Consider the following 22406-nt stretch of genomic DNA (forward strand, 5'->3'; position numbering starts at 1 on the left):
GAAGAGTCTACGTTTTGCTTGCCTCAGTTGAGACAGTGTATGAGCAGTCATTTGCACATTCCTCTTTGATAACTGTTGGAAACAATGTAACGGCTTGTTTATCACGTAGTGTATGTTCAAACCCGGTGATGCACGCTACTTGAGGACAAGATTGTGTTATCACGGCTAACAGCCACAATTTGACTAAAAGTGAGTTTCTGTGTCTTTGTATGTCCTCAAATGGCAATCAGAGGCATGTATTGTCCTCTTGTATTGAAATCACTTTGTGTTTGCATTTGCAAGTCAAGCACTTTTGAGGTGAGACGGTTATGAACTTGACCCAAAACGTCGGGGAAAAAACAAGCAGTGCATGTGACGTCGTGAGAGGCTTTCGGGCAATTTACAAGACTGCAGATCAGCCCAGAATAATAAATGCAACAAAACACAAAAAGTTAATCTGTTTTTTAATGTGCCACAAAGTTCTCTTGGATGAGAAAATTTCTAAATAGTGATCTGACTGTCAAAAGTAGTAAGTAGTAGTAAATTATATTTATATAGCGCTTTTCTCTAGTGACTCAAAGCGCTTTACATAGTGAAACCCAATATCTAAGTTACATTTAAACCAGTGTGGGTGGCACTGGGGGCAGGTGGGTAAAGCGTCTTGCCCAAGGACACAACGGAAGTGACTAGGATGGCGGAAGCGGGGATCGAACCTGAAACCCTCAAGTTGCTGGCACGGCCGCTCTACCAACCCAGCTATACCGCCCCAAAACATGAGGATATGGGGTTACCATGTGGAGTGTTTACATTAAAACATAAACCAAATTCAATGATACTATGGTATTTCAGAATAATTTGTGTGGGTTTGAAATGTTCAGATTTAATCAAACAAGGGCTGCTGCTATCGATTATTTTAGTAATTGAGTAATCTATCGATTACTCGGATTAATCGTGTAATCTGATAAAATATACTTTACAGCCTAATTTTGTATTTTTTTTTAACCACAAGGCCACATACTCAGTGGCCTTGTGGTAAGAGTGTCCGCCCTGAGATCGGTAGGTTGTGAGTTCAAACCCCGGCCAAGTCATACCAAAGACTATAAAAATGGGACCCATTACCTCCCTGCTTGGCACTCAGAATCAAGGGTTGGAATTGGGGGTTAAATCACCAAAAAAGGAATCCCGGGCGCGGCCACTGCTGCTGCTCACTGCTCCCCTCACTTCCCAGGGGGTGATCAAGGGTGATGGGTCAAAATGCAGAGAATAATTTCGCCATACCTAGTGTGTGTGTGACAATCATTGGTACTTTAACTTTAAATAATTAAAATAAACAAATATTATTTTTATTGCCATAACATTCATAATTGTTTCCAATTAATGCACATTATCAACAATAAAATTACACTTTTGACATGTGTGAATTGAACAAAATAAAATGTTTTAAAAAAAACCCACTATGTCTGCATACTTAAGGTTCCATGCACTCCAAGCAGTCCAGATTTTATTTTATTTTTTACTAGTTACTGTTTAAACGATTAATCGAGGCAACAGCAGGGTTTCCCCTACATGTAATTTATCGTGGCAGCCTGCCACGGCAAAATAAAAGCCGCCACACCTTAAAAATTAGAGTTGTTTTTAACGTGAAAGCAAATTAAAGTCATATAATGTATGAATGGATATATATAGCTAACTACTTGATTGATTGATTGATTGAAACTTTTATTAGTAGATTGCACAGTACAGTACATATTCCGTACAATTGACCACTAAATGGTAACACCCGGATAAGTTTTTCAACTTGTTTAAGTTCGGGGTCCACGTAAATCAATTCATGGTAAAAATTAAACTGGCCCGTACTTGTGCACTATTGAGTAGTGATGCACTTTGAACCCTGCGGCTTATAAAACAGTGTGACTAATTTATGGATTTTCTTTGCTGACAGCCAAAATGCCAACAGTTTTCATTAAATACTTGCAAAGACTTTTAAATGGCGTGTTATTGTTTGTGCTATGGCACCTCCTTTTGTTCAAGTTTACTGCAGGTGCTGCTTGGTAATGTGAATTCCTGCTGTTTAAAGCTTTGAACCGGAAGTAGAAGTGCGGTTCGGTTTTCTAATCGTCCATATTGTTTCTATTCGTATGGATTAGTCATTCATAGGGATGATGTTCGAAACCAGTTCTCCCGGTTGTTCGATAAGAAAAGAACCGATTCCATGGATTCGAATCCCTTTTTGAGAACCGGTTCCCATCATCAAGGCCACTATAGTAAAGAAATAGAGTTGGTTCTTTATTCGAATCCCTGGGAACGAATCCCTTCCCACAGGAAATACCCTGTGGGACGGCAAAGTTATGCCCATTTGATTGTAGACTTTTACTGACACCTTGTGGCGATATGAAAATACTACGCGTCATTAGTTTGGGCACTTCCGGGTTAGCGACGTCAGTTCAGTTGATGAGACAATTGAAAAGTAGACAAGTTGTGTTAGCTCTTACAAGCCTTGGAAAAGATAAGTCTGTAAGTAAACTGTTTAACTTGTTTATGTAACTCAATATTAAGGTGGAAAGTTGTTAAATTTGATACTAAGATGTTTATTGAAAAACAATTTTTGTGCACTGTTTCAATGGATGTTTTGAGGACTTAAAATGGCTGCCAGTCGTGTATTTCCACCATCGAAATAGTTTCAAAACTCAGAAGTATTTGTTTGATGATAGTACTGTATATTTGTGTGAAGCTAACATTTACATACTGTGTATTAAATTTCAGTGTGTTAATTGAATCACATAGATTATACATTTGTCATTGTGTGTATTCCAGTTTAAAAAAAAACAAAAAAACAGTCCAGTGCAAGACAAAAGTAAAGATAGGAAAAGACAAAGCAAGATCAACAACAATAAAGAGCCTAAATGGATTAATCTGCTTTGGAACTTTATTAGACGTCTTGGATTGTTTGTTAGCTGTCTGCCTGTGTGTGTAGTTAGTATGTTCTTATAGCAGCAGAAGTGACGAACGGCGTGGCGAAGTTGGTAGAGTGGCTGTGCCAGCAATCGGAGTGTTGCTGGTTACTGGGGTTCAATCCCCACCTTCTACCTCCCTAGTCACGTCCATTGTGTCCTTGGGCAATAAACTTTACCCTTGCTCCTGATGGCTGCTGGTTAGCGCCTTGCATGGCAGCTACCGCCATCAGTGTGTGAATGTGTGTGTGAATGGGTGAATGTGGAAATACTGTCAAAGCGCTTTGAGTACCTTGAAGGTAGAAAAGCGCTATACAAGTATAACCCATTTATAAGTGCACTTTTTGGATAGCTGTATTATTTTCAGTTTTGTGCTCAAGGGACTGATTTTATTCAACACTATATTATTATTTATACACCTATAGTGATCACAGAGACAGGTGGTTTTTGTGTTACTGTATATATTTGTTTTTCTGAAAAATCCCACTTAATATAGTTTGGGTAACAGTCAATATTTATTTATTTTATTTTTTTTAGGGGGGGTAACAGTCAATATTTATTTATTTATTTGATTTTATTCTTATAAAATAAAAGTGAGCTTTTGTTAAACCAAATATTGTGTTTTTTTCCATATACAACAACCTATCTGGATTCGATAAGAGAATCGATAAGGAATCGGTTCGATAAGAGGATTCGATAATGGGCTCGAACTCGATAATTTCTTATCAAACATCATCCCTAGTCATTCATCACTCCAGGCGACATTTGTAATTTTTACAATACAACTAAAACAAATCTTACTTACTAAACCGTCCCATGTGTGATGTCTGTATGAATGTTTTCATGCATAATTTGTACGTGCTATCGTAATCTGTAATGATAAGCTAGCACCATTAGCATTAGCTAATATGCTAAGATGTTTACGAGTGTCTGTATTGTTTCAGTTTCACAAATTCCTCAGTAAATTCACCAAAACGTTTCCGTGGAGTTATTGACTGTTGAGCTAGTTTCCGCAGCTAGTTTGGTCCATGACGATGACGTCTGTTTTGTTTGATCAGCCGTTTTACTGCCGTGTTACTGACACCATTTGGAAACAGTTAAAGTATGTAAATAAACATATCCAAAATATTTCCGTGTAGATAACTCATTTCACAACGTACATCAAACACAATCTACCTGCGACACAGACAGAAAAGCAAACCCAAATAAGCAACAACATGTTAAAAAAACAAGCCCAAAAAAGTGCAACCCGCGACTCAGAAGATTTGCAAGCACAAAGTCGCTTATAAATGGACTTGCCAACGCTGCGTAGTTGATTGACAGCTAATCTGCCACTGATCTAGTCTTATCTAATCTATTATCTATAGAAAGACATCTGCTGTGTTCACAAGGGTTAACAGTCAATATGTGAGACAACTGAGGTCCCGCAGGAGACAAACTAATTTAGCTCAATACATGGGACGTCCTGGCTATAACAGGACAGTTGAAGAAAAAGTCTAGAAGGAAAAAGGGGATCCGCCTTAACAAGAAACGTTAAAAGACAAATTTTATCTAAAAAAGTAAGTTGTTTTTCCAGTGGTTAACTTCTTTTTACACTTGCATGACAAGTAAAAGTTAAAAGTGTGATGTACATACACAGCATGTAAAGATCCTCTCTATATATCAGTGGTTGTCAATCTTTTTTCACCAAGTACCACCTTAGAAAAAACGTCTCTCTCCAAGTACCAACATTAAAATACAGTAGCGTAGTAGGCATAAGTATGCATTAAAAACAAGGCAGAGGTTTTATTTAACAAGTATATTTAATATTTTTTTAACAACTGTAACATTACACACAGTTTGAACAGTACCACTGTGTTTGAATATAAGAAAATAAAACACCATACTTTAATCAAGTGAATCTTTGGCATGTGTAGCGTTAGTGGTACACAAACCGCACTTTGAGAATTCCTGCTCATATTAGTGATGTGTCAACACCAGATCTTTATGCTTTCATATCGATTTTCAAATAAAAATATCCATACTTTTGATACTTAAGTTCAGAGGTGTCCAACAAGGGCCGCATAATGAAAAGTCAAATTATGCGGGCCATATTGATATTTTTTTTATTCAAAAACATGGTAAAACATTTTCATCTTTGTATTATAGGTGACTATAAGTATATCATTATTGATTATTAATGAGAACATTTCATCTTTTTATCATTCCATACCAATTTTAACGTAATGTATTTTTTTGTCAAGTAAAAATAGAATGAAAATAAAAATAAAAATAATATGATGAAAACTGTGTAACCTTGTGTTAAAAATTCTGCCCGTGCAAAATATTAATAATGAAAATAGTAATTTTCAAATTGATTACTTCATAAGTTAGTATTTATTTATTTTTCAAATAACTACCTAAAGTTTGTTTATATTTGAAGTATATTGTATTTTTATTTTGAGAGCTTCTAATATTTCTTGTCAGAGGTGTCTAAACATTTGTTATGCTAAAAACACACACATACAGTATATATACATATATTTTTTATTTTTTTTATTTTAGCATTTAAAAATGTAATTTTTGGGCACTACACGATTCAATTTGATTCAATTCTTGGGGGTAACAATTAGATTCAGAATTGATTTCTTGATTCAAAATGTATACTTTTTTAATAACATTTTTTAATAACAAACAGGTCTGATAAATTTCTATATTACTTAAAAGAAAACTGGTTGGGTTTAATAAAATGCTTCCCAAACATTTAATAAAGTCAAATAAAAATAAGGTAAAAAGAGAAGTATCCAACACTATCCAATCATTTACATCAACAATATAATTTGTCTGAGCGGCTGGACAGGACAGATTGAAAAAAATAGAAAATAAAAAAACTGATTTTAGATTTTTTTGAATCGATTAAGAATTGTTACAAGTAGGAATTGCGATTCCTTTGAAAATCAAATATATACCGTATTTTTCGGACTATAAGTCGCAGTTTTTTTCATAGTTTGGCCGGGGGTGCGACTTATACTCAGGAGCGACTTGTGAGAAATTATTAACACATTACCGTAAAAAATCAAATAATATTATTTAGCTCATTCACGTAAGAGACTAGACGTATAAGATTTCATGGGATTTAGCGATTAGGAGTGACAGATTGTTTGGTAAACGTACAGCATGTTCTATATGTTATAGTTATTTGAATGACTCTTACCATAATATGTTACGTTAACATACCAGGCACGTTCTCAGTTGGTTATTTATGCCTCATACAACATACACGTATTCAGCCTGTTGTTCACTATTCTTTATTTATTTTAAATTGCCCTTCAAATGTCTATTCTTGGTGTTGGGTTTTATCAAATAAATTTCCCCCAAAAATGTGACTTATACTCTAGTGCGACTTAAATATGTTTTTTTCCTTCTTTATTATGCATTTTCGGCCGGTGCGACTTATACTCCGGAGCGACTTATACTCCGAAAAATATGGTATATATGTATTTAAAGACAAAACATGTTATAGGTGACAAAGTACATTATTGATTATTTGTTTAAAAATGTCAGCTTTTTCTAATTACATTCCGATTTTTTGCTCTTTTTTTCTTACATTTTTACAGTTGTTTTTTTATATTATTATTTGCAACACAAAACTTTTTAAAATTCAAGCAGACATATTATGTATATTTGCACAAAGTATCGGTATTGAATCGGTATCGGTGATAGTAGCCGGAATTTTACTCGGTTTCGGATCGTAAAGAAAATCAGTGGTATCACACATCGCTACGCTATTATATAGGATGTAAGGCAAACTTCCTAGTCAAATATCTTCGATGTGAAATAAGTGTTTTTCTGTGTTTAAGGATGCACTATACTGCAAAAAACAGAGCCAAAGTCCCTCTACATGACAGCAGCGCTCTTCTGTTTTTAAGGACCTACTGCCAAAAAGCTAGTCAAAGATCCTCTATATCAGGGCTAGGGAACCTATGGTTCTCGAGCCAGATGTGGTTCTTTTGATGACTGCATCTGGCTCTCACATAAATCTTAGCTGACGATTAGTAATGAATAATTCCGCTGGTAATCACAGTGTGAAAAATAACGTTCAAAATATAAAACATTCTCATACATTTTAATCCATCCATCCGTTTTTTTTCCCGCACCTGTTCAAGAAGTCGCATTAATGGTAAGAAGTATTTTATTTATTATTGGTTAGCTTCAAAATAACGATGTTATTAAAAATAATAAGACACTTATTATACTCTAAAAATGTTGGTCTTACTTAAAGGCCTACTGAAATGAATTGTTTTTATTTAAACGGGGATAGCAGATCCATTCTATGTGTTGTACTTGATCATTTCGCGATATTGCCATATTTTTGCTGAAAGGATTTAGTATAGAACAACGACGATAAAGTTCGCAACTTTTGGTCTCTGATAAAAAAAAGCCTTGCCCTACCGGAAGTAGCGTGACGTCACTGGAGGAAGAGCTGCTCACGATTTCCCATTGTTTACACCAGCAGCGAGAGCGATTCGGACCGAGAAAGCGACGATTTGAGCGAGGATGAAAGATTCGTGGATGAGGAACGTAAAAGTGAAGGACTAGCGTGCAGTGCAGGACGTATCTTTTTTCGCTCTGACCGTAAGCTTAGGTACAAGGGTTCATTGGATTCCACACTCTCTCCTTTTTCTATTGTGGATCACGGATTTGTATTTTAAACCACCTCGGATACTATATCCTCTTGAAAATGAGAGTCGAGAATGCGAAATGGACATTCACAGTGACTTTTATCTCCACGACAATACATCGGTGAAGCACTTTAGCTACGGAGCTAACGTGATAGTATCGTGCTTAAATGCAGATAGAAACAAAAGAAATAAGCCCCTGACTGGAAGGATAGACAGAAGATCAACAATACTACTATCAGGAGACACCGAACCAAACACTGGACCTGTAACCACACGGTTAATGCTGTGCTGCCTGTCGAAGCCTAGCAATGCTGTTGCTAACGATGCCATTGAAGCTAACTTAGCTACAGGATCTCGTCAGAGCTATGATAAAATCATTAGCGCTCCACCTACGCCAAGCCAGCCCTCACCTGCTCATCAACACCCGTGCTCACCTGCGTTCCAGCGATCGACGGCACGACGAAGGACTTCACCCAATCATCGATGCGGTCGGCGGCTAGCGTCGGATAGCGCGTCTGCTATCCGACTCAAAGTCCTCCTGGTTGTGTTGCTGCAACCAGCCGCTAATACACCGATCCCACCTACAGCTTTCTTCTTTGCAGTCTTCATTGTTCATTAAACAAATTGCAAAAGATTCACCAACACAGATGTCCAGAATACTGTGGAACTTTGCGATGAAAACAGAGCTTTTTGTATTGGGATACAATGTGTCCCAACACTTCCGGTTCAACCATTGACGTCACGCGCAAACGTCATCATACCTAGACGTTTTTAAGCGGAAGTTTCCCGGGAAATTTAAAATTGCACTTTATAAGTTAACCCGGCCGTATTGGCATGTGTTGCAATGTTAAGATTTCATCATTGATATATAAACTATCAGACTGCGTGGTCGGTAGTAGTGGGTTTCAGTAGGCCTTTAAGGACCTACTGAAACATATGTTTCAGTAGGGGGGGGGTTACCCACATATGCGGTCCTCTCCAAGGTTTCTCATAGTCATTCACAGACGTCCCACTGGGGTGAGTTTTTCCTTGCCCGTATGTGGGCTCTGTACAGAGGATGTCGTTGTGGCTTGTACAGCCCTTTGAGACACTTGTGATTTAGGGCTATATAAATAAACATTGATTGATTGATTGATTGATACTGCAAAAGCGAATGTCACAGATCCTTTATATGACCCAAGTGTATTAGGAATTGGTCTGCGGGTCGCCACTTGAACAGCCCTTTCTAAGAGGCTCCATTAGTGTATATCTTTGCAGTAGAATCTGCTGTAAGGGACGACGCATGGCTCAGCCAACAAGGTGTCGGCAGACTAGAGACAAACGAACATAATCAAGATTTGTTTGAAATATGTCAAAGAATGAGGCGTTTACTTGTGCTTTATCCTGAAGGGCTTCAGAAGCTGGATGCTGTGCCGGTAGCGGCCCCGTCTCTTCGGCCCCCGCTCCACCGACACCTCGGCCTCTTCCTCCTCTTCCAGCTCGGACGGCGGCTGCAGGGAGGCCAGCGGCAGGCCTTCCGCTCGCTCGGCCGCTTCAAGGGCATCGGGAAACAGGGCGGACATGGCGGGACAGCCTGTAGACGGGGACAAGGAACATCAGCGTCAATCCGATGCAAAAAGTTGCTTGAGAAAGTTATTGATTTAATTCTATTTGCAGTCTTTCCTGTTTAAACCACCAGACATTTATAAATATGTATGCAATCATCAAAGTTTAGATAATTATTCACACTTCTGCAGTGTAAACATGGAAGAGTGTCTCGCTTTTCCACGTGTGACTGAAGTGTCATCAGCTGATTTAGCTTTTCCTTTCTGCTGAGTCAGCCTCCAGACTTTGAGAAATCAACCTTGCTCAGAGGCTACGACCCCTTCCTCGTGCCGCGCAACTTAAGCGCTTATTTATTTAAAGAGCTTTGGAGTGGACATCCGAGCTTTTGGCGCGGCCGTGCACCGTCACCAATCCTCTCTTACGGCGAGGCTCCGTGACAAGGTCAGTGCCGTGGTCAAGTACAAAACAACACACAACAAACACCTATTTTTAGCTCGCGAGTTTCATGAAAAGACGCCATGTGTTGACTTCCCAGCCTTCGTCATGTGAAGTTCTTTCATACGCTCGTTGGGGTTTTCAGGTCTATTTTGGAGGCGAGACCATTCATTACAGGCCGGCCCTAAGGGGGCCCCCGTCAAGTCCTTTTCTTACTAGCGTGACGGCTTTTGCCTGCGTCAACAACATGCTGGAGAACACAGATAAAGTCACACCGAGAGCATGATACCGACAACTGTTTACCTCAGAACTGATGCAGGAAGGGAACCTAATAATTTGGGTGCTTGAGAAGTTTGGTTAACCCTTCAGAGGTGCTACAAATTTACTCACATACCTAACCCAGGCGACAAAAAATGTCAACTTCACAAAACTGCGGTAAAAAGAAGAGATGTTAATATTACTCTCAACTTTAAATGAGTCAAGTACTTCTTCGTACAATAACACACTAGTATATACTGTCGTGGTCAAAAGTTTACATACACTGACAAACATTGATTGATACACTTGTAAAGAACATAATGTCATGGCTGTCTTGAGTTTCCAATAATTTCTACAACTCTTATTTTTTTGTGATCGAGTGATTGGAGCACATACTTGTTTGTCACAAAAAACATTCATGGAGTTTGGTTCTTTTATGAAATTATTATGGGTCTACTGAAAATGTGACCAAATCTGCTGGGTCAAAAGTATACATACAACAACATACATTATCAATTTTGGTGATGTAGAAAAGTTACAATCAAATCAAATTAGCTTCATGGCATGGCCTCTTAACTTCATGTGAGTGATTATGATTGACGACACCTGTTGACTTTTCTGAGCCCATGTGATGCAGTCATTAGACTCGGTTACAAACGCGACAATGGGAAAGTCAAAGGAACTCAGCACAGATCTGAAAAAACGAATCATTGACTTGAACAAGTCAGAAAAGTCACTTTGAGCCATTTCAAAGCAGCTTAAGATCCCAAGAGCAACTGTTCATAAGTATAAAGTGCATGGCACAGTTTTGTCACTGCCACGATCAGGAAGGAAACACAAGCCATTACCTGCTGCTGAGAGAAAATTGGTCAGGATGATCAAGAGTCAACCGAGAACCACCAAAAAGCTGGTCTGCAATGAATTGGAAGCTGCTGAGAGGCTACCATGCAAGAAGGAAACCCTTGCTCCAGAAGCGACACCTTAAGGCTCGTCTAAAGTTTGCTGCTGATCACATGGACAAAGATAAGACCTTCTGGAGGAAAGTTCTGTGGTCAGATGAAACAAAAATTGAGCTGTTTGGCCACAATACCCAGCAATATGTTTGGATGAGAAAAGGTGAGGCCTTTAATCCCAGAAACACCATCCCTACTGTCAAGCATGGTGGTTTTAGTATTATGTTCTGGGCCCGTTTTGCTGCATATGGAAGTGGTGCTTTACAGAGAGTAAATGGGACAATGAAACAACAACCTAAAATAATAATAATAATAGATTTTATTTGTAAAAAGCACTTTACATTGAGCAAACAACCTCAAAGTGCCACAGTGTTAAAAAAAAAGAAAAAGAAAATAGTAATAATAATAATAAAAGATAATAAAAATAAATAAAATATAAAATTAGAAACAGCCCAATAGCTAGAACCAGCATGCATATCTATAAAAATCTATAAAAAGGCTTTTTTAAAAAGATGGGTTTTTAAGCCTTTTTTAAAAGCATCCACAGTCTGAGGTGCCCTCAGGTGGTCAGGGAGAGCGTTCCACAGACTGGGAGCAGCGGAGCAGAAAGCCCGATCTCCCATAGTTCGTAGCTTTGTCCTTGGCGGTTGGAGGAGGTTAGCCTGTTTGGAGCGGAGGTGTCGTGTGGAGGATTTGGGGGTGAGCAGTTCTTTAAGGTAGACGGGGGCATTTCCATGGAGGCACTGGTGAGTTAGTAAGGAGATTTTGAATTCAATCCTGAGTGGAACAGGAAGCCAGTAAAGGGATTTGATAGTTTGTGTGATGTGGTCATCAGCAGTTGGGTCTTGGGCGCAGTTGGGTGTTCCAACAGGACAATGACCCCAAACAAACATCAAAAGTGGTAAATGAATGGCTAAATCTGGCTAGAATTAAGGTTTTAGAATGGCCTTCCCAAAGTCCTGACTTAAACGTGTGGACAATGCAGTAGAAAAAAGTCCATGTCAGAAAACCAACAAATTTAGCTGAACTGCACCACTTTTGTCAAGAGGAGTGGTCACAAATTCAACCAGAAGCTTGTGGATGGCTACCAAAAGCGCCTTACTGCAGTCAAACTTGCCAAGGGACATGTAACCAAATATTAACATTGCTGTATGTATACTTTTGACCCAGCAGATTTGGTCACATTTTCAGTAGACCCATAATAAATTCATAAAAGAACCAAACTTCATGAATGTTTTTTGTGACAAGTATGTGCTCCAATCACTCTATCACAAAAAATTAAGAGTTGTAGAAATGATTGGAAACTCAAGACAGCCATGACATTATGTTCTTTACAAGTGTATGCAAACTTTTGACCACGACTGTATGTCCCTTGCAACACAAAATGTCCCATTAAAAACTAACCAAAAATGGCAACAAAACTAACCTAAAATGGCAACTCTAAACAAAAACGGCACATTTGTTCCTCACGACAAAAAATGTCCAATTAAAAACTAGTTTCGGACTGAATTTGGCAAAAGAGGTTTTGGCATTGCTGCCCCTATGGCATGGAATGCATTGCAGACGAAACTGAAACTCACTGAACTACTTCCATTTGGAGACTTCCGTTCTGTCCTGAGGGACACAAAGCAAGAGACTTTTGCACAGTGCCTGTGTTTTTAAAAGCTGTAAATCTTTATTGTTTTACAGTTCTCTTTTATGTATTGTAAAATGTATGTCTCAACGTATTACTTTTTTGAAACTGCTCTGTGACATGTGCTGTTGACCTCTTGGCCAGGTCACCCTTGCGAAAGAGATCTTGGTCTCAATGGGTTTCTTATCTGGTTAAATAAAGGTTCTATAGTTTCAAATGGCAACGCTGCACAAGAATGTTCCTCGGGACAAAAAATGTCACATTGTAAACTAGCCAAAATGGCAACGCTTGACAAAAACTACACATTGAAAACTAGCCTAAAATGGAAACGTTATTTTAAAAAAAGACCCAATTAAAAATGACCCATTGAAAACTAGCTTAAGATGGCAACCGTACACAACAAAATGACATTTGTTACCACACCTATAAAGCTACTATGATTAATTTGATTAGAATAAAAGCTTTGATTTATATTATGTTGCTTTGAACGTATTGATTTTTGCAAATTTTAGAATAAATAAATGTTTTTTTTACTTCAACAAATATGTTTTACCATGGTGTTGAACATTTACTTGCATTCAAAGTTATTTTTAGGGAGAAAAAAACGGCAACCGTAAGTGAGAATGGTGGAATGCGTACCAATTGTATTGTCCAATATTTTGTTAATCATGTATACAGGTAGGCACTGTTAAAACTGGGAATTTTTTGGTTTAAAAATACCAAGTTTTATTGTCCTAATCAAGACAAATGTTTTAATGGTGGAATGGTTTTAATTTAATTAATCAAATATTACTCTTTTAAATATTTTTTAGCTAAAATATTACTTAATATTTTGTGTTTTTGCCATTCAAAACAAAATTTTCTGTGACATAAAGGGCTTAAAACAAACAAAAAAAGGAAAGAAAAAATATATATAAAAACTTATAATTTACATATTTAAGGCTCCAATTACTTCACATCAAATATAACTCTTTTAAATATTTTTAACTAAAATATTACTTAATATTTTGTGTTTTTGCCATGAAAAGCAAAATTTTCTGTGACAAAAAGGACTTAAAACAAACAAAAAAAATGAAAGAAAAAAATATGTAAAAACTTAAAATTGACATATTTAAGGCTCCATTTACTTCACATCAAATATTACACTTTTCAAAATTTTTGGAGTAAAATATTACTTAATATTTTGTGTTTTTGCCATTAAAAACTACATTTCCTGTGACATAAAGGGCTTAAAACAAACAAAAAAGGAGGGAAAAAATATATATAAAAACTTTATAATTGACATATTTAAGGCTCCAATTACTTCACATCAAATATTACTCTTTTAAATATTTTTAAACTAAAATATTACTTCATATTTCGTGTTGTTGCCATTAAAAACGTTTCTGTAACAAAAGGGCTTAAAACAAACAAAAAAAGAAAGAAAAAAATATATAAAAACTTAAAATTGACATATTTAAGGCTCCATTTACTTCACATCAAATATTACTCTTAAATATTTTTTAGCTAAAATATTACTTAATATTCCGTGTTTTTGCCATTAAATCCAATCAATCCAATCCACTTTATTTATATAGCACATTTACACAACAAGAATGTTTCCAAAGTGCTGCACAGCCATGTTAAAAACAATATTAAAAACAATATTAAAAACTATATTAAAAACAATATTAAAAACAATATTATGCTACACCAATGACTGAATAAAAACAAAGAATAAATGAATAGAAAACCAATACAGAGACAATATAAAAAATAAATATGATTAAAAACGATTTTAAAGGGTGAAACCAATTAAAACAGTAAAATAGACATCAAAATTTATAACCCTGACCCTAACCACACAGGACAACAGAGGACAGAAGACCACACAACTCACGTAGTGTTAAAAGCCAAAGAATAAAAGTGGGTCTTTAGACGAGACTTAAAACACTCCACTGTGGGAGCAGTTTGAACATGGAGGGGCAGAGTGTTCCAGAGTTTAGGGCCGACCACAGAGAAGGCCCTGTCTCCCCTGGTTTTAAGTCTCGTCCTGGGCACCACGAGCTGGAGCTGGCTCTCGGACCTCAGAGCGCGCGCAGGAGTGTAAATTTGGATGAGGTCCGAGATATACTGAGGTGCCAGTCCATGTAAAGCTTTAAAAACAAACAGCAAGGATTTAAAATCAATTCTAAAATGAACAGGGAGCCAGTGCAAACTCCGAAGAATTGGGGTTATATGCTCACGTTTCCTGGCCCCTGTTAAAAGTCGTGCTGCCGCGTTCTGGACTAACTGCAACCGGGAGAGAGCTTTTTGGCTAATGCCAGCATAAAGTGCATTGCAGTAGTCTAGGCGACTTGAAATAAAAGCATGCACGACTTGTTCAAAAAGGTTAAAAGATAAAAATGGTTTTACCTTTGCTAAAAGACGAAGATGATAAAAACACGATTTTAAAACGCCATTGACTTAAAAAAGACAACATTTACTGTGACATAAATGTGGGAGGAGTAGTCGTAAGAGAAAAAGGGCAAAAAAACCCATGAAAATCAAGATTTGTAAAATCTGTAATATTAGGGAACGTTTGTTGAATGAGCCTGCATGTCCTGAAAGCGGTGAACTAATAAGATCAATCGGATGAATGGTTTGGGAATGAGAGGCGGGCAGATGAAAAACGCTACGGAAGAATAATAGATTAATTTTGGTGTAGAATAATATAGTGTGAATGCCTTTACACAGCAAGATTTGCTTTGAATATGTTAAAGAAAGTTTAGAAAGCTTTCCAATTGATACCAACCTTTTTAAAATGTGGTAACAATGAAGAAAGTTACAACATTTCTTGAGCCCCGTTGACTTTGTACTACCGGTAAATAAGTTGACCATAAATTTGTGAATTTTCACCGGTTTTAAAACCCCACAACTTTCTTAGTATTTATCACAGGAAAGTGATACTTGTACCAATGCAATCATCCTTTTTTAAGTCGGCCCCCAAGTTCAGTTCAAAACTTGGTAGACAAACATATGTACACACATTCCTAAAAAGACTTGACATTGACAGATCCTTGCATTGACATTTGAACCTTGCTACAAACATAGAACACTAGGGTCCAAACTTGCAATTGCAATTTACATAACAGAAGCGCCCCTCGAAGTCCTCAGTTACAATTATTTTTCGCAATGTGATCATGCAACTAAAGTCTTGCCACAGCCTGTTTAGTTCAGATGCAGATGATGTGCGACAGTGCAATGCCACTGATTTTCTTTCCGATCCGATACCGAGTAAAATTCAGGCTGGTATCAGCAATATGGATACTTTGTGCAAATATACCTAAAGTGTCTGGTAAAATTTAAAAAGTAGTGTATTTCAAGTGTTGCTGCTGTTGGGGAATCATCTTCAATCGATATAAAATCACAGGGCGAAACAAATGATGGCATTGTTGCGTACTGAATGCTTTATCTTATTTATATTCAACAAGTGTTTCCAAATAGCCTACAATTAAATGATACACCGTTTTAATTGCCAGTAATCATTTTAATTGCCAGTAATTTTCTCAAATAAACAAATGACAGACTGAATGACTAAGCGTGCCGCTGCGCTTTTACATTGCGTACTTGCCTAATAGGCGAGGGAAAAAAGTAGTTCCCATCAATCACGTTTCATTTAGACAAGATTGCAATGATTTAGTTACTTTACAATTCTTGTTAATGATATAAATTGTCTAACATAACTCAAGTATAGCAAGAATCGATATTAGGGCATAAAGATCTGGTATCGGCGGTATCGATATTTTATTATCGATCCGTTACTAGTCACTTGTTTAACTTCTTTAGTTATAGTAGAGGTGTTCCTCAAGGTTCCATTTTAGGTCCTCTCTTTTTCATCATTTTAGGGTGTTCAACTCGTAGCCCGCAAACTCAAACACTCAAGTGCGAATCATAGAGATGATCTTTGACTACCGGTAGCTTATTTGCAGAATGTCCTTAAAAACAGCAGAAACTCTGACAAGATAAATAGACCACAATCAAATGTCTACTCTAGTTCTCTGGAATAAACAAAACAAGACTAATCGTGAAGAGAGAAGTCCGGCCCCTTAAACCAATTTAGTTGAATATCCCTCCAATAAACTATAAAGAATTGCTACATTAAGCTATCTTTCAATGGGATATTTTTTTAAGAGGAACAAATGTAAGGTTTTTTTTCTTACCTGTCCATTCAACACTGCTTAAAATGTGATTAAAAATCTTAGAATATTCCCTTAAGGGCTGAACTTCTCTCAATAAGTAGCTGCAGACAAGCTTGCACATTACGTACTTACCTACTAGGCGAAAGAAAAAGTAGTTCCCATCAATCAGGTTTCATTTAGACAAGATTTAGTTACTTTAACACTTCTTGTTAATTATATAAATTGTCTAACATAACTCAAATATAGCAAGTATCAATATTTTGATTTGAGAATCGTAATTAGGGCATAAAGCTCTGGTATCAATATTTTAAAGATTAAAGTACCAATGATTGTCACACACACACTAGATGTGGTGAAATTTGTCCTCTGCATTTGTCCCATCCCCTTGGGGAGCAGTGGGCAGCAGCGGCGCCGCGCCCGGGAATCATTTTGGTGATTTAACCCCCAACTCCAACCCTTCATTATCGATCCGCACGTCACTAGTCATTTGTTCAACTCCTTTAGTTATATTAGAGGTGTTCCTCAAGGTTCCATTTAGGTCCTCTCTTTTTCATCATTTTGGGGTGTTCAACTCGTAGCCCGCAAACTCAAACACTCAAGTGCTAATCATAGAAATGCAGAAACTCTGACAAAATAAATAGACCACAATCAAATGTCTACTGTAGTTCTCTGGAATAAACAAAAACAAAACTAATCGTGAAGGGAGAAGTCCGGCCCCTTAAACCAATTTAGTTGAATATCCCTGCAATAAACTATAAATAATTGCTACATTAAAGGCCTACTGAAACCCACTACTACCGACCACGCAGTCTGATAGTTTATATATCAATGAGGAAATCTTAACATTGCAACACATGCCAATACGGTCGGGTTAACTTATAAAGTGCAATTTCAAATTTCCCGCTAAACTTCCGGTTGAAAACGTCTATGTATGATGACGTATGCGCGTGACGTCAATAGTTAAACGGAAGTATTCGGACACCACTGAATCCAATACAAAAAAGCTCTGTTTTCATCTCAAAATTCCACAGTATTCTGGACATCTGTGTTGGTGAATCTTTTGCAATTTGTTTAATGAACAATGAAGACTGCAAAGAAGAAAGCTGTAGGTGGGATCAGTGTATTAGCGGCTGGCTGTAGCAACACAACCAGGAGGACTTTGACTTGGATAGCAGACGCGCTATCCGACGCTAGCCGCCGACCGCACGGATGATCGGGTGAAGTCCTTCGTCCTTCCGTCGATCGCTGGAACGCAGGTGAGCACGGGTGTTGATGAGCAGATGAGGGCTGGCTGGCGTAAGTGGAGCGCTAATGTTTTTATCATAGCTCTGTGAGGTCCCGTTGCTAAGTTAGCTTCAATGGCGTCGTTAGCAACAGCATTGTTAAGCTTCGCCAAGCTGGAAAGTATTAACCGTGTATTTACAGGTCCATGGTTTAATAGTATTGTTGATTTTCTGTCTATCCTTCCAGTCAGGGGTTTATTTCTTTTGTTTCTATCTGCATTTAAGCCCGATGCTATCACGTTAGCTCCGTAGCTAAAGTGCTTCGCCGATGTATTGTCGTGGAGATAAAAGTCACTGTTAATGTCCATTTCGCGTTCTCGACTCTCATTTTCAAGAGGATATAGTATCCGAGGTGGTTTGAAATACAAATCCGTGATCCACAATAGAAAAAGGAAAAAGTGTGGAATCCAATGAGCCAGCTTGTACCTAAGTTACGGTCAGAACGAAAAAAGATGCGTCCTGCACTGCACTCTAGTCCTTCACTCTCACGTTCCTCATCCACGAATCTTTCATCCTGGCTCAAATTAATGGGGTAATCGTCGCTTTCTCGGTCCGAATCGCTCTCGCTGCTGGTGTAAACAATGGGGAAATGTGAGGAGCCTTTCAACTTGTGACGTCACGCTACTTCCGGTACAGGCAAGGCTTTTTTTATCAGCGACCAAAAGTTGCGAACTTTATCGTCGATGTTCTCTACTAAATCCTTTCAGCAAAAATATGGCAATATCGCAAAATGATCAAGTATGACACATAGAATGAATCTGCTATTCCCGTTCAAATTAAAAATAATAATTTCAGTAGGCCTTTAAGCTATCTTTTAATGGGATATTTTTTAAAGAGGAACACATTCCCCCCCCTTTCTTATTTGTCCATTCAACACTGCTTAAAATGTGATTAAAAATCCAAAAGTTAAATAATCCCTTAATGTCTAAACTTCTCTCAGAAAGTACCTGCAGACAAGCTTGCACATTACGTACTTACCTACGCAGTGGAAGAAAAAGTAGTTCCCATCAATCAGGTTTCATTTAGACAAGATTGCAATGATTTAGTTACTTTAACACTTCTTGTTAATGATATAAATTGTCCAACATAACTCAAGTATAGCAAGTGTCAATATTTTGATTTGAGAATCGTAATTAGGGCAAAAAGCTCTGGTATCAATATTTCATTATCGATCCGCTTGTCACTATAGTCATTTGTTCAACTTCTTTAGTCTACCATGAATTGATTACCGTGGACCCCGACTTAAACAAGTTGAAAAGCTTATTCTGGTGTTACCATTTAGTGGTCAATTGTACGGAATATGTACTGTACTGTGCAATCTACTAATAAAAGTTTCAATCAATCAAGTTATATTAGAGGTGTTCCTCAAGGTTCCATGTAAGGTCCTCTCTTTTTCATCATTTTAGGGTGTTCAACTCGTAGCCCGCAAACTCAAACACTCAAGTGCTAATCATAGAGATGATCTTTGACTAGCCTATTTGTAGAAGGTCCTTAAAAACTGCAGAAACTCTGACAAAATAAACTATAAATAATTGCTACATTAAGCAAGCATCCGATGGGATGTTTTGTTCTTACTTGTACATTCAACACTGTTTAAAAATCTTAGAATATACCCTTAAGGGCTAAACTTCTATGAGAAAGTACCTGCAGACAAGTAAAGGACATTTTTAGAGAAGTTAATACACTATCACAGGGTATAACTTTGCCCATTAGGTTACTTTAGCAAGAATATAGCTAGACACTGATGTTAAATAATGTGTAATATTACTCTTTTAAATATTTTTAATTAAAATATTACTTAATATTTTGTGTTTTTGCCATTAAAAGCAACATTTTCTGTGACAAAAAGGACTTAAAACAAACAAAAAAAAATTAAAGAAAAAAATATGTAAAAACTTAAAATTGACATATTTAAGGCTCCATTTACTTCACATCAAATATTACACTTTTCAAAATTTTTGGAGTAAAATATTACTTAATATTTTGTGTTTTTTCCATTAAAAACTACATTTCCTGTGACATAAAGGGCTTAAAACAAACAAAAAAGGAGGGAAAAAAATATATAAAAACTTTATAATTGACATATTTAAGGCTCCAATTACTTCACATCAAATATTACTCTTTTAAATATTTTTAAACTAAAATATTACTTAATATTTCGTGTTTTTGCCATTAAAAACATTTTCTGTGACAAAAAGGGCTTAAAACAAACAACAAAAAAGAAAGAAAAAAACATAAAAACTTAAAATTGACATATTTAAGGCTCCATTTACTTCACATCAAATATTACTCTTAAATATTTTTTAGCTAAAATATTACTTAATATTCAGTGTTTTTGCCATTAAAAACAACATTTACTGTGACATAAATGTGGGAGGAGTAGTCGTAAGAGAAAAAGGGCAAAAAAAAACATGAAAATTAAGATTAGTAAAATCTGTAATATTAGGGAACGTTTGTTGAATGAGCCTGCATGTCCTGAAAGCGGTGATCTAATAATAAACTATAAATAATAATATAAATAATAAACTATAAATACTTGCTACATTAAGCAAGCATCCGATGGGATGTTTTGTTCTTACTTGTCCATTCAACACTGTTTAAAAATCTTAGTATATACCCTTAAGTGCTAAACTTCTATGAGAAAGTACCTGCAGACAAGTAAAGGACATATTTAGAGAAGTTAATACACTATCACAGGGTATAACTTTGCCCTTTAGGTCACTTTAGCAGGAATATAGCTAGACGCTGATGTTAAATAATGTGACATGTGATACCAGCACATATGTCCCAACATAAATGAGCTCCTAGCACAACTACCGAGTGTTGTCACGGTTCGGACCCCAAAACAAGACAACACTTACGTTAATGTCGTCGGCCTGGCTGAATGGGGGTCCCGCTTCTCAAAAAAAAAAAAAAAAAAAGATGTTTTGTTTACGGGCAGCTAGCCAATGCTGGTGAGGGTGACCATGTTGTTAGCTTCTGCTTAAAGACGTGAAAGGAGCGGACTCATCTTCCTGCTCGGTGGCTTTGGTCGAAGAGGGTGATGATGATGATGATGATGATGGAAGATCGTCCCGGAAAGATTGTCAACTTGTACGCCCCCACCCGCCCCCCGCCTCCGATCTCACGTGGATGCAGTACGTGCCGCTTCATGCAAAGCTCCGCTTCTCCCAGCACCTCCGGGGAGAGGAATTCCCTACGTCACGCTTACGTCACAGAGCCTCCGCCAATTGGTGAAAGCCGTGGACGTCACGGGAATGAGGAAGTGAGAGAGCCAGACCGAAAGGGGGCGGAGTCTCGAAGGAGGAAGTGAGCGCGCTCGCACTGCCCGCTGATTGGCCGCCCTTCCCGGTCAATGCGATTGGTCCAAAACCTGTGAGCGTTTTAAATTGTACAGGAGCAACTTCAAAATATATTTTCAAACTGTACCATCATAATAACGTACATTTGGAATAGAACCCCATGAGTGAGTTGTTATTTTGACTGCATATTAAATCAGGGAGTGCGTTTTCATACAAACCAGAGTAAAAAAATGAATACCTCTTGGTTGGCCAACATATTTCTTTCCTCAAATCTGCTAAATCATCTCCAGAGATGAATTTGTATATTTCTCACATTTACATAACGTGCCTTATAGACTTCTACCAATTACATAATCTGCATGTTATATAATGGCTAAGCCACCACTAACATTTCCATTAACACACAGAATTAGATTTAGAATTAATAAAAGGACAAGAAATATAGAAATGTATGTGTGTATTAAATTTATTGGCATAATTCATCAATATTTATTAGATCGATAATTGCTGATGGTCCATCACAATCAATCATCACCATGGCAACAGAACCACCAAATATAGGTGAGTCAAATTCTCAAAACGACTTGTCCGGAGTGTACCATCTTCATGCCTTCCGCCCGTGTGCAGCTGGGATAGGCTCCAGCCCCCCCACCGCGACCCCGTGAGGGACAATCAGTAGAAAATGGATTTGATTGATTGATTGAGACTTTTATTAGTAGATTGCACAGTGAAGTACATATTCCGTACAATTGACCACTAAATGGTAACACCCGAACCAGTTTTAATTAAAAAAAAAGAAGAAGTAAAAGACAGTTGTGTCCCTGCTTATGCCCTTATTCTAGGTGATTCTAGCAGGCCATTTAACTTGATCTGCAGCTGGCACATCTACTGACTTGAATCTTCCCCTTCTTCCTTAAGATACCTGCCGGGTAATTATTTTCCATTTGTCATAGGCAGCCAGGCAACATTAATGTCAATGTTAGCAAGGCAATATTAGCTGCAGTGTAAAAATATGTTTAATTTTCTACTATAGCTCTGTAAGCAGCACGGCCAAGATATATGTTACATATGCGCTAACATTATCCATGGCGTGAAAACTTATGACTTACTACTGGTTAATTTATATGATAAACAAAAACACATTTGTCTGCTAATGGAAAAAACAAGGACCACATCCATCCATCCATTTTCTACCGCTTGTCCCTTTTCGGGGTCGCCGGAGCCTATCTCAGCTACAATCGGGCGG

At 37.4% G+C, this 22406-nt stretch overlaps 1 protein-coding gene across 2 annotated transcripts in view; it reads right to left on the bottom strand.

Annotated features, from left to right (window-relative positions):
* wu:fb13g09 (ATP-binding cassette sub-family C member 5) overlaps nt 1–20960 on the bottom strand; it is a 104788-nt gene extending 83828 nt beyond the window's left edge. Inside the window, exons 1-2 of one of the 2 annotated variants that reach the window (XM_062039843.1) lie at nt 20720–20960; nt 8963–9164 (exon numbers count right to left, since the gene is read on the bottom strand). In XM_062039843.1, coding sequence (XP_061895827.1) covers nt 8963–9153 — 191 coding nt within the window. In that variant the 5' untranslated portion in view covers nt 9154–9164; nt 20720–20960. Of the gene's footprint in view, nt 1–22; nt 67–8962; nt 9165–20719 lie in introns of those variants that run through there. The other variant, XM_062039844.1, reaches the window with a different exon arrangement.
* Between the last annotated feature and the right edge of the window lie 1446 nt (nt 20961–22406).

This window comes from Entelurus aequoreus, linkage group LG28 (assembly GCF_033978785.1).
Source record: "Entelurus aequoreus isolate RoL-2023_Sb linkage group LG28, RoL_Eaeq_v1.1, whole genome shotgun sequence".
Classification (NCBI taxonomy): domain Eukaryota; kingdom Metazoa; phylum Chordata; class Actinopteri; order Syngnathiformes; family Syngnathidae; genus Entelurus; species Entelurus aequoreus.